At 42.4% G+C, this 19,086-nt stretch overlaps 1 protein-coding gene across 4 annotated transcripts in view; it reads right to left on the reverse strand.

Annotated features, from left to right (window-relative positions):
• The window catches only part of FAR2 (fatty acyl-CoA reductase 2), a 210,036-nt gene that overhangs the window by 40,931 nt on the left and 150,019 nt on the right, over window positions 1–19,086 (reverse strand). For 3 of the 4 annotated variants that reach the window (XM_030539025.1, XM_030539007.1, XM_030539018.1), the window contains 3 exons: window positions 13,224–13,401; window positions 11,815–11,859; window positions 7,760–7,783 (listed from right to left, as the gene is read on the reverse strand). In XM_030539025.1, coding sequence (XP_030394885.1) covers window positions 7,760–7,783; window positions 11,815–11,859; window positions 13,224–13,401 — 247 coding nt within the window. The remainder of the gene's footprint in view (window positions 1–7,759; window positions 7,784–11,814; window positions 11,860–13,223; window positions 13,402–19,086) is intronic. The other variant, XM_030539034.1, reaches the window with a different exon arrangement.

Raw genomic sequence — 19,086 nt, forward strand, 5'->3', positions numbered from 1 at the left:
ACCTTAGTGCTCTCTTCAGAAGAAACAGCCAATCATGTTGAATTCTGAATTCTGTGATGTAAACAAATGGTGATCATATACAGGTAGACAAACTCACGTTCACTTGTGCCCCAAATTGCTACTTGAACCTTCTAGAAGAGAGAGACTGATGCATACTTATTTACATATTGTAGTAGTAATGACATATTATAAACATACACTCTATTCATATTGATGGTCATAAGTATTTGAAGTAGATCTTCGATATATAAATAAATATTAATATATAAATAATTCAAACAAATTGAATGCTGCACATTATTTGGTTCATTATATGGGCTAATTTTTATTAGATTGCTGACATTTTCTGTTTGATATAATAAAAGCTACTTCGACTGAGGTCTCTGAGATCACTTGCCTGTTTGAGTTTGACATTTTTAGGCAGTATCCCAGCTGAACAGCTCGGGGGCCAATCACAGTTCAGGACACATACCAAAAGCAGAGTTATTCCCCATAGCAACTAATCATAGCTTTGTAGGGGGGAATGAAGGCTATGCTACACTAAGACATAATTCTTCAGGTATAGGCTAGCAGAAATGTGATTCACTTCACACAACCTCTGAAATCCACAGATAAACCAAAGCGTCTCTTCCCAGCAACAGAATCAATTCGAAGCAATGAAAAACAAATCACTCTATGCAATAAAGCAGAGCTCTGCCCCCCTCACACTGTGTATTTAACAGAAACCTATGTATTTGTGCAGATTAGACTCATATCTCTATATAAATGCTAATGAGGGGGAAAAGTTCAAAAGGTTTGGAGTTCAGGTTCAATTTGGATAAAGCAGCCAAGAGATGCTTATCTGAACTATCTGTATATCTGCAAAATTGGTCTGGAAAAACAGTCTAATCTCTTATATTTATAGGATGCCAATAACTGAAAGATCTAAGAACAAAATTCACTTTGCTTGTCGAGCACAGAAAATTACTCTAATGGAATTTTGCTTTTGCCATCATAGGTTTCACCCACTAAACTTCAATTATTCCTTCTTCTCTCATCATTGCAAGTAGGATCAAAAGAATGGGCCTGAAAACGGATAGACTGATCCATTCAGATCTCCTCAGCTAGGGTAGTCCAGCACCCAACATTGAGAACATCCTGCTTTCTGCTCCTGAAGGTTTCACCCTAAGCACTTCTAATTTCTATATTCCAGATTAATTTAGTTGCCTTGAGTCATCATTGATACAGATTCAGTCTCTGATGTAGTTTGTCTCAAGACCACTAAGGAATTTCAAGATAAGGACCAAAACTTTGAATTAGGCAGAGAAGGAATCTTAACCAGAGAGGGCACACAGGTGATATGCTCTCAGCAGCTTGTCTTGTTCAAAGTGTATATGTTGGACAAAGTGAAGTTTTTGATTGACCCTGACCAACAGGCCTACTCAGAGCAAGTCCAGCCCTGAGAAGATGAACGAGGGATCACATTTGCTAGTTTGTCATCTGCAATGGCTAGGCACAGTCTCCTGCCAATCAGAAATGAAAAAAAAATTGTTCCTCATGAATTTCATTCACTGGTTATCATGAAACAGAGATTCAAACAAGTATTAAGCTAAAAGCATGCATTTTCCCCCCACTTACTGCCTGGTCCTGCACTCAATGAAGTCAAAGGGAAAATTTCAATGGTGCAGGAATAAATCCTTGAAGAATAGATGGATACTTTTTATGGAGGGCCTGGCAGGATGCTAGCTAGTATCCTTGAAGTGTCTGGCTCTCCCTACCAGCAAATCTTCTGTCTTCCCTGGGTTGAAATCTCATGAAAATAGACTTTATCACAAGATTTTTGTACTTCTAGTTTGTGGTTAGTCCAGACAGAGTTTGAGAACAGCCCTTTTTACAATATTTCAGCCATTCCATTTCCATTCCCAGCCATAACTTGGAAATTCAGAGATGAGGTAACATGAAAAAAAACCATACTTCTCCCAACCCGATTTTGGTTATCAGATGGGGTGGGTTTTGTGTGAAGGTTCAAGGTATGGTTTGTGCGTACGTGTATGGAGGGGCTTTATTTTAATCTAACTAGTTGACCATCTTAATTAAGGCCAAAAAATTGATTGGCAGATGAATACTGTACACGTTTTTAAAATACAACTAGCTCAAAACAGAGAGAGTTGCCTCTAATCAAATGTGGTTCTGCTAATATGTAACGTAGACAATTCAGGGATTAGTTTTGGAAGCACTATGCAGGGATTATCGCTCCTTGATTTCCATTGATGTTAGTGCAAAAAGTGCAATTAAAACCATGTACACTTTTTCCCTCCTTTAAGGAATGGATGGTTCAAAGGGAAAAAGTTGTCTATTTCTATAACATCGGTATAAATCCAATAAAGATCAGTAACTACTGAAAGTTGCTATCAAACAAAAGTGGTCTGCCCATTTAAGGGCCTGCAAAGTCAGGGAGCAGCAAGCCCTGGCCTCTGGAGAAGCCCAGCAGGCAGCTGTTGGAAACCAGCTGATCCAGCTAACCGGCAGCTAAAGAATGGTTCTGGTTCCTAGCTGGAATATATAAAAGTGAAGACCCAACTCTGCAACTGGGGAGGGGTCAGGCAGGAGAGACAAAGAGTTCCCTGAGCAGCAACAGTAGGTTTCAACATGGCAGGTAAGCCCCGTGGTCCCCCTGAGGCAAAGAGAAGGGTTGTGATCCTCGAGCTACTGGGTGGGCACAGGACCTGCAGTATCAGTCCAGGTCAGAACTATCACTTTTGTTACATTTTCCATATTTTTTGCATTTCTATGTCAGAGCCTGTGTAGAAGGTAATAACATAGTTGGGGATCTCTGACTATTTTTCCCCAAGCAGGTGGACAGACCCACCAGAGGATACATGAAACGTGATGACCATCGAGTCCAGTTCTTAGGAGATTCTGTGATGCAAACACCTCTAGCCTATCTAATGAAAATTGACACTCTTTTTAATCTCAGCAGGAGGGACAGCTCAGTGGTTTGAGCATTAGCCTGCTAAACCCAGGGTTATGAGCCCAATCCTTTAGGGGGTCACTTAGGGATCTGGAGTAAAATCAGTACTTGGTCCTGCTAGTGAATGCAGGGGGTTGGACTCAATGACCCTTTGGGGGTCCCTTTCAGTTCTAAGAGATAGGTATATCTCAGTATATTATAAAGGTAATCCCTCCAATGCCAGTGTTCAGGCACACTGGCAGGGTGGAGTAGGGAAACTTGCAGTGATGCTGCCTGTGCTTCTATTGTTCCCTGGATAAACTTCAGTCTCCAGGGCTGATGATCTAGCCCTTTTCATGAGTACTAACTTAAATGAAACATTTTAAGAATGTTGATACTTTTCTATACTCACTCAGTTATGGCAGTGATCTACAGCAATGGTTTTCAACCTTCTTTCATTTGAGAAACCCTAAAAAAATGTGACCCCTATGGAAATTCAAACTGTGGTCCACAGACCCCTACCACAGAAGTCAGACTGAAAACAATTCAGCTATAAATGTTACACATGCTCAGCACTGCATTTGACACAGTGTGAGGACGCTAAACCATGGGTTTCTACAATAATGACAACACTTCTGAGTTTTGTACTGTAGGTGGGGATATTCACATACTTTTGATTGATTAGAAAAACAAAATGACTTTTCTAGGATCTGAAAGTTTATTTTCATAGTCACCTTTCACAGATCCCTTAGACATAGTCTGCAGACCCCCAGGGGTCCATAGGCCACAGGTTGAAAACTACTTATCTAGATACCTGGAAATAGTTATTTTGCAATATATAGGTTTTATATATGATATAAAATATAGTGTAGATATTACAAAAACCCACCACAGTGATCTTGCAATACATAAAAACCAAAATTTTATCACTATGTAAATACTTCAACCACTTTTCTTGGGAGAGGAAAGACAGACAAGTGAACTGTCCCCTCTGGGACTCAGGGCAAAGTCATCAAAATGTGTGAGAAACCCCATACTGTCAAAGGAAACTGCAGAAGTGGGATTTTTCTTCTTGGACTTCCATGTGTGATGGAATTAAATTGTCAGATCCTGCACGGGGTTGTTAATGTGTTCAGTGTAACCTAAATGTACACTTATTCCTAGTGATTATTTTCTGCAGTCTCTTCATTTCAGAGATATAAGAACCTACAACCTTGGCACCTGATTCATTTGAACAAAACCCAAATCTTTCACAATTTAAAAATATTCAAGTCACAAAACGTGGGCAGTTTTTGTAAGAGAAAACTGCAGTTTAGGAAGAATTAGTAAAACAGTCCTGCAGTGTCAGAAACCCCAGCTGTACACTAGAATTCATTCAGCACTAAAGATGTAACTTTAAATCCTGGACCTCTTGAAGTCAATGGTAGTTTTGGCATTGACATCGATGAGGCCTGAATTTCACAGATGGAATTCAGGAAAAGATACAGTTATAGGATGGTGTAAGCCTCCATTTCCCCTTTGTTGCTGAGCCAAGGAACCATGGCATGAAATACACACGGGACCTTGTACAACTTCAGCAGATGATTTAATGAAAGAAAAAATATTATTGGTGGATGAAGATTCCAAATACTTTGCCATGTAGGTCAGAACTGACTTGTTGATAGTCAAAAAAAGTGCAAGAAAAACATTTTACAAAAGCAGTGAAACATTTTAAGTCACACAGTCACATTTGATCGCTGCATTTCTTGGGTGGCTGAAAGACTCAGCTTTTGGGCTCCAGCCTCACAATGTGCCCGCTTTATGCAGGTATACAGCACAACGTACTCAAAAAACAATCTCAAGGGAAATAAAGGACAAAACAACAGAACTTTGTTTTGTGTAACATCGTTCATGCAAATTGTATCCCAAAGAACACACCAAGTTAAATAATACAGATATAAAATTAAAATAATAGCCAATGGAGAGAAATTCAGAGATGTTGGCAAAGAAGAAAAAAAACTCTCTTTTCAGATGATAGCTGAAAAGCAATAGAGAGTTAATGAAGCAGAGATTTACATTTACAGGGAGTTTCTAGACATAAGTTGCAGAGGAGAAGGTTCTCACCCTAACAGTGGCAAGGTTGTGTGAAAGAACACAGAAAAGACATGTACTGGGTGAACCCAAGGTGCTAAGTGTGGAGAAGAGAGAAAGAGAGAGCAAGTGAAACATTTGTGAGCTCGTCCATGGTGTGTGTGTGTGTGTAAAAGGCTGCATGTATGACAGATATAGCACAAATCCCTGATTAGAAACACAGGAGCCAGGATGGCAGACAGACTCTTGTATTGCAAAGAGAGAGAGAAGAAAAACATAGTAACCACTACATAAAAACAGATTCAGCATAAGCTACTACTTAAGAAACTATATCTGCAAATTCATGTAAACAGATTCAAAACTCTGTTCAATACATTCAAGTATATCACATCTGCCCTTCCCTCTGAAAAAAAAATGGACACAAACCTTCAGAAAGTGGAAGAACAACCCAAGGTCCAGTAACAAGTGAAATCTTTAAGGTGGCTTGCATTGTCTTTCTGGATAGCATCTGCCAACATTTTGAACACTTCTTTGAGGAAGTGATGTGTCTGCAGCAATTTCTGACTCAGATGTTCCCTCAGATGATGCTGGTTGTTCAGCTTCTTGGTTGCTGCTTCTTGGTTGCTGCTTCAAGCTGGGGCATTGATGTTGGAACAACTGGCAGTTCCCCAAATTCTACTGCTTTTCTCAGCCACAGGTCACCCCCAAATCTCACACTTGGTCAACATGGCAGAACTAAAACATATTGGGTTCCTCTTGTACTATATAAGACAAAGGACCCATTTATGTGATAATAGTTGCTGGAAGCAATGTACTGGTTCCCCGATAATCATGCGCCAGCGCTATTAGACCCACTTGTAGCTGATGAGGTGCACTGGTCCTTCTCACCATAGCTTGACTTATTGGATAAATTCTGACTTGTAGTAGTATATTTGGTTTTAAAAAGTCCAAACATAAACTGAGATTTCTGCCCATAAACAGCATCTCAGGTGTTTGGTTTGTCATGGAATATATCGTATTTCTATATGCTAGCAAGAAACATATCAGCTTCTGCTGTAATGACCCTCTCTCATCTGTTATGGATCGCAGGGCTTGCTTAAACTTCTGTACAAACCTTTCAACCAAGCCCTTTGTGGCTGGGTGGTGTGGTATTAAGGTGATATATCTAACACCATTTTTCTTCATGAGCTGTGGAAACTCTTCTGAGCAACACTGAGGACATGGTCACTCACAGCTTGTTCTGGCAGTCCAGTTCTTGCAAATAAACTTCCAAGTTTTTCTATTGTCTCTGCAGCTGTGGTAATTTTTATGCAAAAAACTTCTAGCCATTTGGAATGGGCACCCCTCAGTACTAGATAAATCATTCCCAAAAATGGCCTGGCAAAGTCAATATGCAGACATTGCCAGGGAGTTTATGGCCATTCCCAGGGGCAATGATGCTGGTTTAGGCATGTGTTGTACCTGTTGGGAGTCCAAACATTCCTTAGCAAGCTGTTCTATTTGTTGTTCAATGCCTAGCCACCATACAAAACTTCTGGCAAGTGCCTTCATTTTTACTATCTCTAGGTGACCTACAAGGAACTCTTCTAAGACTCTTGTGCACAGCTTACTAGGTATAACAACATGAATCCCACAGGACACATCCTTAATGTATGGTAAGCTCACCTTCCCATGTGTAAAAGCATGCCCAATTAGGGCTGTTAGCATATTTTCAGCTGTTCAGAGTGGCTTCATAAACCTGAGTTCACATGGGATCCCTCTTGGCTCTTTGTATGCTTCCATTAAGTAGTCCACACACAAATTTGTCTCTCAAGGCCTCGTTAAGACCATCCTTAAAAGGACAGTGTTTCGATAATGTTTTTAACTCTGTACCAAAGGAGGAAATAGATTCACCTTCAGGTTGATTCCGCTTATGAAACCGAAAGCCATGGGCTGCACATGAACTGCTGGCTGGGGGAGGCTAGTCCGCAGCTCTGCCTCTTACATCTGAGGCCTGGCCCCACTTCTTCCACGCTCCCAGAACCCAGAGATCCCTGCACGGCCGCTGGCTCCTGCCCCAGGCTGCCTGTAGACCCCCACAGCCCTGGAGTGCTGGGAGGAAGAGCACACGGCACCGCTGCAGGATCCCCAGCCGTGGGGCACCAGGAAGGCGGGCGGCATGTCCCCAGCCCCTGGAGCCCAGTGGCACCACAGAAACAGGGCTCTGGGGGGTGGAATATGGGCGGGACCACGGCTGGCTGTTTGGGAAGGCACAGCCTCCTCTACCCGCCGCCAATGCCTAAACCTTTCAGCCATAATCAGGGGCTTGGGCGCCAAGTGCTCTTGAACAATTTGCATTCTCTCTTTAAAAGTTTTGCTTGCTGGCTTCTCTGAGATGATCAGACTGCATACTACACTGTGTGTTTTTGCTTTCAGCACTCTTAGTAATGGTACATTTTTCTGAGAGAATCTTGTTTACTTCAACATGCTGCTCCAGACTCTCTATAGATGTGGGCCAGTCCTCCATGTCAAAAGTCCTCCATTGTTCCAATATAGCCTGCTATTTCACCTCGCTGTTCTTAGTTTAGTAGTTTGGAGTACTCACAGTTGTAGCAGACTGCTCTCCTCCCTCCCTCCCCCCACCACCCTGGGGGCTGCAAGCAGTGTGGTAAATAGTCTGCTATTCTGAGGCACGGAAGGTTCTTGAAATTGTCATAGTCAGTTGTTCTGTATGATAGATATAGCACAAATCCCTGAATAGAAACACATGCACGTACACACCGTTGGAGCCACCATGATGCCAGACTGTATTATAAAGAGAGAGAGAGAAAAAAAAACCCATAGTACCACTATATAACAACAAACTTGGTATGAGCAAATGCTTAAGGAACTCTAAGTGCATTCGCATAAACAGATCCAACACTCTGCTCGATACATTTAAAAATATCACAGCTGGAATGCAATTATTTTAATTAATCTTAATATTAATGGAGAGCCAGTGGAGTTTTGTGAATACAGAGGATGTGGTTTGAAATGAACAACAAAGGCCTTGGATGAAAGCATTAGCATGAACATATCTATTTACTAATCCTGCTCCAGCATGAAGTGTGTATTCCACATGTAATTATAACAACTTTCATTTCCTAAGGTAAAAATGAGCTGTTTTTATTAAGATGCTATGTCAACATAATCCTCCTTTGCTATGATTACAAACCACAAATCCTGTTATAGACTGCACAAGGCTGACAATAGCATAGTTTTATAGTGTAATCAACCTGGATAAAATAAAGATTAACAAAAATATACAGTATACCCCCATATATTAGAATGTACCCCTGGGTTAACACATTGTATGGATGAGTATGGATGGCATTAAGTGAACATATTGATATCTGAGAAACTTGGTAGAATGAAAATAATCAATAGGACATGGTAATACCATGGTACAAAATATACAGAAGTCAGCCTCTGTACCAGATGACTGGAGGGTAGCCCATGTAATGCTGATTTTTAAAAAAGACTCCAGAGGCAATTATAGGCTGGCAAGCCTAACTTCAGTACCAGAGAAATTGGCTGAAACTATAAGTTACAGAATCAACAGAGATGAACATGGTTTGTGGGAGAAGAGTCAACCCAGCATTTGTAAAGGGAAATGATGCCTCGACAATATATTAGAATTTTATGAGGGGAACAACAAATGTGGACAAGGGGGAGCTGGTGGAGATACTGTACTTGGCCTTTCAGAAAGCTTTTGACGAGGTCCCTCAACTAAAGTCTCTTAAGCAAACTAAGCAGTCGTGATGCAAGAGGGAAGGGCCTCTCATGGATCAATAACTGTTTAAAAGATAGGAGACAAAGGTCAGGGATAAATGGCCAGCTTTCACAATGGAGAGAGGTAAATAGCCAGGTCCTCCAAGGAACTGTACTGGGACCTGTGCTGTTCAGCATATTCATAAATGACGTGGAAAAGGGGGTGAGAAGTGACTTGGCAAAATTTGCAGACGATAAAAAGTTACTCAAGATAGTTAAGTCCAAAGCTGACTGAGAAGAGTTACAAAGGGATCTCAATAAACTTGGTAACGGGACAACAAAAAGGCAGATGAAATTCAATATTGATACGGGTAAAGTAATGCACACTGGAAAAATAAACTCCAACTATATATACAAAGTGATGGGGTCTAAATTAGCTGTTACCTTTCAAGAAAGAGATATTGGAGTCATTGTGCATAGTTCTCTAAAAACATCTGCTCAGTGTGCAGTTGCAGGCAAAAAAGCTAAAAGAATGCTAGGAACCATTAGGAAAGTGATAGATAATAAATCAGAAAATATCATAATGCCACTATATAAATTCATGGTAGGCCTGCACCTTGAATGCCGTATATAGTTCTGGTTGCCCCATCTCAAAAAAAGGTATTTAGAATTGGAAGAGGGCAAGACAAATGATTAGGGGTATGGAACAGATTCTATATGTGGAGAGATTAAAAAGACTGGGACTGCTCATCTTAAAAAGATACGACCAATAGGGCTATGATAGAGGTCTATAAAAGCATGAATGGTGCGGAGAAAGTGAATAAGAAAGTGTGATTTACTCTTTCACATAACACAAGAACTAGGGGTCACCCAATGAAATTAATAGGCAGCAAATTTAAAACAAATAAAAGGAAGCACTTCACAGAATGCACAGTCAACCACAGGATGTGATGAGTGCCAAACGCATAACTGGGTTCAAAAACAATTAGGTAAATTCATGGAGGATAGGTCCATCAGTGGCTTTTAGTCAAGATGGTTGGGGATGCAACCCCATGTTCGGGGTGTCCCTAAATCTCCAACTGCCAGAAGCTGGGATTGGATGACAGGGGATGGACGGGTCACTCAAAATGTCCTGTTCTGTTCATTCCCTCTGAAGCATCTGGCACTGGCCACTGTCAGAAGACAAGATACTGGACTAGATGGATCATTAGTTTGACACAGGATGGCCGTTCATATGAGTTGGGGGAGTAGTAGTAGTTCTGGTTTAAAACAAAAATCAAACTGATGAGAAATGCATGGAAAAGGATATGCTCTTCAAATGTATTATTATTACTGATTTACTTATCTATTGCATCTTTCTTCAAGGCAATTCTTTAGGAAAACTAGGGTTTTATTCTCCATTATCCTGGATTTTGTTCCAAATGTGCAAATGTAAACAAACTGTCTCGTGGCCTGCCAAAAAATTACTCTGACAGACTGCATGCAGCCCGCGGGCCGCAGTTTGCCCACCACTGGTGTAGGTCAGGCACTATCATGATGTATATGTCACAAATACATATAATGAGAAATGATAGTACATCTCTAGCCTGATATAAGACGAATTCAGATAGAACATGGAAAAGCAATGCTCTGGGGAGGTGGGGCTGCACACTCTGGCAGATCAAAGCAAGTTTGATATAATGCGGTTTCACCTATAACTTGGTAAGATTTTTTGGCTCCCGAGGACAGGGTTATATGGGGATAGAGGTGTATAAGAACTGCATTGCACTTGTTTCATGGGAATAAATGAACTTAAGTCCTTGTGTGAGACTTGAACCAACAACTTTGTTCCCTTGAATTGAATGCTTCCAACAGAAGCACCTACAGTTAACACATGTCCTGGAAATGACATGTAATTTAAGTTTCTATTTTATGACACTGTTTTCAGTTGCTTATAACTTTGCTAGATCTGAACTGTTCAGACTGAAGTTTTCCATGCCAGGTGTGTGTCTCAGGCTGAATTTTCTTGGAAACTTTCAGTAGAAACGATTTGGTCACTTCTGAGTACAAGATTAGGGAAAAATACATTGTTTTCCCATGTTAAAAAAATCTAACCACTATTTCATTGAGAATCTCTAGTGCCCCCATGCTTTGGAGCAAGGAGTTGGACATTTGCCAGGAGGTGGCAGACACGCTAAACCCATGGGAAAAAACACAGAAACTGGGCTTGTTTCTGGCTTAATTTGCTTGTTGGCTAGTTTTTGGCTTGTAGCTTGTTGCTTCCTTTTTTTGATCAGCTCCTGGAAAGCAGCGGCAAGATGGGGAGAGAGTCAGGGGTGCATAGCGGGCCCACCATAGTTCCAGACTGCATGCAGGGGTGATCTAGTCACAAAGCGTTGGGGTTCTTAGGGACTGGCTTGTTTTGACCTGGTTTTGAAATGCAATTAGCTTGATTTTTGGCTTATTGTGCAAGTCAGGATGCTTATTTACTGTGTGAAAGTTGGCATCTGTGCCTACCATCAATGATGTGCCTTTTGCCAGCCCCACAAAAATTTGCCCAAATATGGCCAATTTATAAGCCTCTGAAAATCACAGTTCACACATGCTCAGTAGAGCTAGATTCTCCCAAGATTCTGTCTGCAGTGAGCATGCTCCATACCCACACAGATCCTACATGCTGACCAGGATGAGCATTTGGTATCCCCATAGAGCTTGGCATATGCTCCCTATTAGCTGCCACTGTTGTGCCAGGTACCAGAACTGAAAGCATGGAGACTATGCTCTCAATGCACCTTCTGCTGGTAGGAGGCCAGGATCCTGTGGAAAAGCTAATATATGCATAACAAGGGGGACAAAATAAGCTTGTACAGGTAACATTAATTCTTTTATTTCCTAACTTTTCAGTACTTGACTATGCAACCTTAATGTCGTTTTAAGGTAGTTTTTTTGGATGCAGTATAAACAGACAACACTGTCGGGTCCTGTAGGCATATGCCTATAAAGATATATGGCATGTGTCTCTATTAAAATCTACAAAGTGCTATGGAATATTCTGCGCACACGCTTTGAGAAAAGGAATTTTTTTTTTAAGTAGTAACTATACGTACCGCAATAATCATTCCACTTGCTCCATTGAAGTTGTCAATCCAACCCTGCAAAAAAGGAAAGGCATTTTTTATTATTTCTTTCAACAACGTTTAGCTCATACAGGCTTCAAAAAGTGCTGTGGTATGGATGAAGTCACTTAATCAGACCACTGTTTAAAAGGATGCCAATTTAGCTTGGACAACTGCCACAGAGCAAAGATAGCACAACGTATTGATTTTAAATAAAGGATGCATGGTAAACAGCCAGTGTTGTCTGCAGTTTACGATCTAGTCAAATATAGTCAAATTTTGTTTTAAAGATCACATTAGGGTAGTAATTTGACTATGTGTACCAGATCTGACTTTCCAAATGCCATGTAATCTTGGTGTTGATGCAATCACCCCGGCTTATAATGACCAGTGTGGCATATCTGTCTAACGGTCAGATTGGAGGTAATTTATTTGATTTTTCCTGAAGTTTTCAAAGACAGTAAAGAATATCAGGACTCTTGAACAGCACTCTGTTGCAGTAAGGAAAGTCACATCTTGTGGGAATGTTAATTAGAACCAAAAATATTTCGAATGACTTGCAATAACTATGCTGCACTCTGTCCTTCCAAGATGGATATTTTGCTTCAGATCCTAGGTGATGTCTGAGCTTTGCCTGGTGCCACTCAGGGATGGAAGAGGCAAAGGTGACTATGTCACCTTTATGACCCAGGTGCAAGCCTAGAACATGTTGCACCTGGGTTGCATACTACTTATGCCAGTAGTAAATTTGGCCTAGAATATTTATTTCAATGTATAAATGTAGCTGAATTCTATTCCATGTATGGTACTCCTAGTATTTGCAACACTCCCCATAAATGTGCATCTGGAGCATCTCAGCTTGGTGAGTTACTGAATGTCATGTTATGGCATCCAAAAACCACTCGCAAATGGCCCTACCTGGCATGCCTAGCAGACTGCCTTAGCATAAAGATCAGGATGGACAGCTTGACCTATCCTATGAGCCCTAGGAGTGTTCCCCCAGCTGAGTGCTGAGGTATGTTGGCATGGCAGTGTGTAGAACCTCTCTGGATACAGGACTTTAGTCTCCAGTATTGCAAGACCAGCATTTCCCACCAACAGTAAATTTAATTCATTTGTTTTTTATTTTAAATTGCCTTATTCAACTTGCAAGTGTGATCCTTTCCTGGAGACGTTGAGCAAGTCTTGCAGTTCTGCACCAGACACTGCCTGCTCCCATCTCCCACAGCCTCCCTGGAAACCCTGAAGAACCAGAGTGCACTTCTAAGATGATCAGCAGGCATCTTTGTAATGAGAGGTTGCTCCCTGGACAGAAGGCTGGATTTGGAGCAGGAGTCTCAGCTGTATCTGGAGACCACTCAGTGGGAAATGGTTAAAAGAAGGAGCGTAATCAGGCGTACTGGGAAAGGCTCATGCCAGCTGGCTCCCACGATGGATGGCCTGATGATGGCAATGTTGAAGTGCTCTTTCTCTTGCTGGACCAGGTACTCTGCCAAGGCTTTGGTGTAGGTATACGTATTGGGCCAGTCCCCAATCAGCTTAGGTGTGATCTCTTGAATGATAGATTCATCCAGCCACCTAGCGGGACAAAGAAAATAATTTTGTTGTCATAAACCACGTGGACAGATGAATGAAATGAGGAAGAAGTTAAGCAAATTGGTCAGCATACTCAGCTGTCTATAGTTTCAAGACTCTTAATTGCAGTGGGGAAGTCAGCAACTAGAATACTTTTAGGCAAAAGAAGGAATAACTGGGAGTTTTGTTATTTACTATAATGGAGCCAGGATTTCACCCCTACTACAGATGTGCTGCACCAGCATTGTTTAGTAATGCAGTTTTTTCTGGTCTAGACAAACCCTGATGGATGTTCATAACCTGGCCCTATAGTTCCCTCTGAATTAGCTAGCACAGTCCCCAGCTATGCATGCAAACTCTTGGAAAAATTCAATTCCACAAAGAGTTTAGCAGCATTACAAAAGTTTAAAATATCACAATTATCTTCTTCAATGATATTGCAATTGCATTTATTATGCAAATATCTGACATTATCACTGGGGTTGCGTGCAGGGTCCCTTTCCAAATCTCCCCACCAGCTCCCACCACCACTACCACCACACCCCCACAGAAAATCATGTGTTTAGTTCTGCTCTAGCCAAGCACAAAGGTTTGGTCCGTTTTTTCTGAGAGGTAGTGTGGCTCAGTGGATAAACTGAGCTTGCTATTTGATAGACCTTGTGTCATGAACAGATAGTTAAGAGTTAATGCCTCTTTTACCTGTAAAGGGTTAAGAAGTTCACCTAGCCTAGCTGGCACCTGACCAGAGGAACCAATGGGGGAACAAGATGTTTCAAAAGGAAGGAGGGAAGTTTTCCTTTGTTTAGATTTTCAGTTTCAGCCGGAGTGAAAAAGATCAAGGAACCACCCTCTTATCAGAGTAGTAAGTTTTAGAAAGGGATAAATAGGTTTATGTTCATTTTCTTTGTAACTTGTCTTGGTACCATTAAGGGAATTATCAAAATTGGGTATTTGGGCATTTTTTTGTGTAACTAAATTTGTGCCCAGGGGAACATCCTCTGTGTTTTAAATCTGTTGTCTGTGAGAGTAGCTGGTATGCCAATCTCTCCCAGACGGTTTTCTTTTACCTTTCTTTTCTTTAATTAAAAGCCTTTTTCTTAATACCTGATTGATTTTTCCTTGTTTTTTAGATCCAAGGGGGTTGGATCTGGATCCACCAGGAGCTGGTGGGAGAAAGAAGGGGGGATGGTTAATTTTTCCTTGTTTTAAGATCCAAGGGGTTTGGATCTGTGTTCACCAGGGAATTGGGGAAGTTTCTCAAGGCTACCCTGGGAGGGGAAGGTTTTTGGAGGAAAGTGGCTGTTCCAGATGGAGGATCTGGATGGTGGAGCGATATCAGATCTAAGCTGGTAATTAAGCTTAGAAGTGTCCATGCAGGTCCCCACATCTGTACCCTAAAGTTCAGAGTGGGGAAGGAACCTTGACACCTTGGCTGACCAGATGTGGCTTTGTAGAACCTCTGTTGTCTTCAATTTTTCCATCTGTTAAAGGAAATGAATGATATTTGCTTTCCCCTCTGCCAAAAGATATTTTTATGGAGGTGAATGAATGCCAGTGGCTGGCTCAATAAGTGTTATGTGTTCCCTTCAATTACTGCTACCAGATGAAGAAGTTACCAATTTGGTTTCTGGAGTCAAGGTCAGTGCTGTTAAAATGGAGGCCCTGGGTTCAAACTGCACTCTGGCAAACCAACAACACTTTACTCATTTGCATGTGTTTTGGTTCAGAGAGGAAGGGAGCTGGCTGTGTTTCTGAAATCTACAGACAAGGCTGGCAATCTAGATAGATTCACAGAAGTCTGGTGCATAACTCCACAGAACCGAAAATAAAGTTCAATAACCTTTTATTAAGTTTTGGAGCGTCTTCTTTGTGATGGACAGGAGAGCTCACTGGGGACATTCCAGTGATGCTCCACCACTTCCTTCTCTCCCCTATCTCTACATAAAATAACGTGAGAAGACCTGAAATCTTAAAATAGGCTACTTGGGGGCAGAAAATGGAAGGGTGCATGTGCTATATCAGCGGTCTCCAATCTTTTTACACCCAAGATCACTTTCTGAAACTAAGGATAACCCAGGATCTACCCTGCCCCTTCCCTGAAGCCCTACCCCTTCCAGAAAGCCCCACCCCACTCACTCCTTCTACCCCTCCCCCCGTTGTTCGCTCTCCCCCACCTTTACTCACTTTCACCGGGCTGAGGTAGGGGGTTGACGGGCTCTGGGCTGGGGCCAAGGGGTTCACAGTGTGGAGGGGGCTCTGGGCTCAGCCTGGGGCAGGGGGTTGGGCGGGGTACAGGACCTACTGCTGCGCAGCACTTACGTCCGGTGGCTCCCGGTTGGCGGTGGGCACAGCAAGGCTAAGGCAGGCTCCCTGCCTACCCCAGCCCCACACCACTCCTGGAAGTGGCCAGCGTGCCCCTGCGGTCTCTGGGTAAGAGGCGGGGGACATGTGGCTCCACACGCTGTCCCTCTCTGCAGACACTGCCCTGGCAGCTCTCCCAGCCAATGGGAACTGTGGGGGTGGTGCTTGCACACAAGAGGGAGACCCATGCCACCCTCACCCCACCTCCCAGGGCCATGGGCTGCACTGGACACTTCCAGGAGCAGCGTGGGACCAGGGTAGGCAGGGAGTCTGCCTTAGCTGCAGCCACACTCTGCCAGAGATCGCAATTGACTGGGAGATCCTCTAGGATCAGGGGCAGCTCTAGGTATTTTGCTGCCTCAAGCACTGCAGGCAGGCTGCCTTCAGTGGCTTGCCTGCAGGAGGTCCCCGGTCCCGCAGATTGGGCGGCACGTCTGCAGGAGGTCCACCAAAGCCACAGGACCAGCGGACCCTCTGCAGGCATGCCGCCAAAGGCAACCTGCCTACCACCCTCGCGGCGACCAGCAGAGGGCCCCCCATGGCTTGCCGCTCCAGGCACGCGCTTGGTGTGCTGGTGCCTGGAGCCGCCCCTGTCTAGGATCGACCAGTCGATCAGGATCAACCAGTTGGTGACCACTGTGCTATATCTTGAGAACTACTTCATCAAATGAGCTCAAATTTGCACCACAAACTCTGTCCCTGAACTAGCACAGCAATTTTAAACGAGTTCTGACTAGAGACGGTCAGGAATTTTCTGACAAAATATTATTTTTTTCAAATTGGAAATAGCAGACCCAAAACCGTTTGCAGGAAAGGGTTGGTTTTATTAATCTCAATTGGGGGGAAAAAAGTTTTCAAATTGTCGAAACAACACTTTTCAACATTTTTGAAACAAAAAGTTTCCTTTTCTGGTTCAAAACGACTTCATTTTGAAAGTATAGTTATTTTATACTAAATAAGGTGAAATTCTATAAAAGGTCAAAATCAAAACAGAACATTTCAATTGACTCCTGGAAAATTTCAGATCAGATTACTGGTTCATGAAAATTTTCAAAATTTCAACTTTTCATCCTAAATTGGGATGGGAGAAAATGTAGAAATCTCAAAAACTCTTGTGGGATAGGAAACGGTCTCCTGCTCACTTCCAGTTCTGACCATGTATGTGGATTTCAGAAATAATGCAAAATTCAGCTTTAAACAGAAACCCTGCCTACAGTCACAGCTATGGTCAGAATGATGCCTTTGCTTTCTCAGTGTAATTGAGCTACCACGGGAATAAGCCATCAGGGGTATCAGGGCAAATTGTAATGCTGATTTATCAGATGTTGCAACTTGTCCATCTAATGTATCTAGGGCCCTACCAAATTCACGACCATGAAAAATGCATCACAGACGGTGAAATCTGGTCTTTTGTGTGCTTTTACCCTATACTATACAGATTTCACAGGAGAGACCAGTGTTTCTCAAATTGGGGGAGTCCTGACTCCAAAGGGAGTTGCAGGGGGGTCACAAAGTCATTTTAGGGGGGGGTCACAGAATTGACACCCTTACTTCTGTGCTGATGCCTTCAGAGCTGGATGGCGCTGGCTAAGGACTCAGCTCTGCAGGCAGCAGTGCAGAAGTAAGGGTGGTGATACCATACCAGGCCATCCTTACTTCTGTGCTGCTGCTGACGGTGGCTTTGTCTTCAGAGCTGGGCTCCCAGCCAGCAGCCGCTGCTCTCTAGCTGCTCAGCTCTGAAGGCCACGCCACCGCCAGCAGCAGCACAGAAGTAAGGATAGCAATACCGCAACCCCCTTACAAAACCTTGTGATGCCCCCTCCCCCCTCCTTTTTGGGTCAGACCCCTACAATTACAACACTGTGAAATTTCAGATTTAAATACCTGAAATCATGAAATTTATGATTTTTTAAATCCCATGACCATGAAATTGACCAAAATGGACTGTGAATTTGGTATGGCCTTAAATATATACTTTCAAAGTGCCCAGCTAAAGTGCCCTGTCATGACTCCAGAATCTTGGGTGAGCCTCCACGCCGCTCTGAGCGACAGTTGAGAGGTTTGTGCTACAGACCCTCTCAAGAATACCAACTTCCCACATGCTATGATTAATTGGTGTTCCCATCATGGAAGTACTGAGCCAACAATTCAACAAGGCCTTATGCTGCCCTACATTTTCTGTGACCTACATTCGAAGTTTTGAAAGGCTAATTCATGTACTAACTGCTTTTCCTCACTGCTGTTGGTGCCTTATGAAACCAAACAAAAATGCTGTGGTTAGCTGTCCACTGTCCCCCTGCTCCACCAAACAGATATGTTATTTTCCCCTAAGAAAATGTGACTTTCTGTATTAAGATTTTACACTTAACACAAATCAGATGCTCCCTTATGTAAATTAGAACTGACTTCCTTTTACATTTCTATAATATTATGATCAGGGACAACGTGCACCCTGCTTTAGTCCACACTGTACAGACTGTGCTGTGCTCCTTACCTCAGTGCACCTCCAAAGCTGATTTCCCTCAGCTTTAGAATAAGGCATACCTTGCTTGATGTAGCAGATTATATGTTTCCTCTAGTGGCCTGGTGGTATTTAGAAGTGTGACTTTTGGTTTCCACAGATCAATCTTAAAGTTTCAGTTACAGTTAAAGAAGCATCATATTTGAAATCAGGGACATAGAAGGAGGACAAACGCAAAAAACCCCCAGCTTGACCGAGGATTCCAGCTGAGTCAATACTCATAAATACAAATTAAACCTGTCATCAAGAGGACCATTAAAGGATCTGTTATTTAGCTACAATTGTAGGGTCATGCCTTTTAATAACTTTGTAAAAGCTCTGCTTTCCTATTAGACCTAAGAAGCTTCTTTACACATTAGCCTTAAAAATCCCCGTTACACATCATAACAGCCAATGTCCTACAACTGTAAAAGAGTATATCTGAATGACCTGTTCCACTTTCTGCTGGCATTGGCTACTATGAACCCGAACAGCAGGTGATCAGCCAGGATTATAATGTATTGCCAGCCTCAGACATACAGATATATGAAACTTAAGAAAAGAAAAATATAGATACTTGTTCAGTTGAGTGCTTTAAAATCAGTTTTCCAACAGACATTTGATGAAGATATGAAGGGATGCTTTCACAGCTGGCTGGCCCAAAGTATAACTTGCTATTTCTTTTCCCTTTTTAATGACACAATCCATGTGATTCTTTGGATATATGTGGGGTGGAGGAAGGGATTAAGGGGAAAACTCCCTTGCCTATTAATAATCTTTCTTTGAGCCCTTTTGGACTAGTGCACACACTTAGATATACTTCCTCC

Source organism: Gopherus evgoodei, chromosome 1, assembly GCF_007399415.2.
Source record: "Gopherus evgoodei ecotype Sinaloan lineage chromosome 1, rGopEvg1_v1.p, whole genome shotgun sequence".
NCBI lineage: Eukaryota > Metazoa > Chordata > Testudines > Testudinidae > Gopherus > Gopherus evgoodei.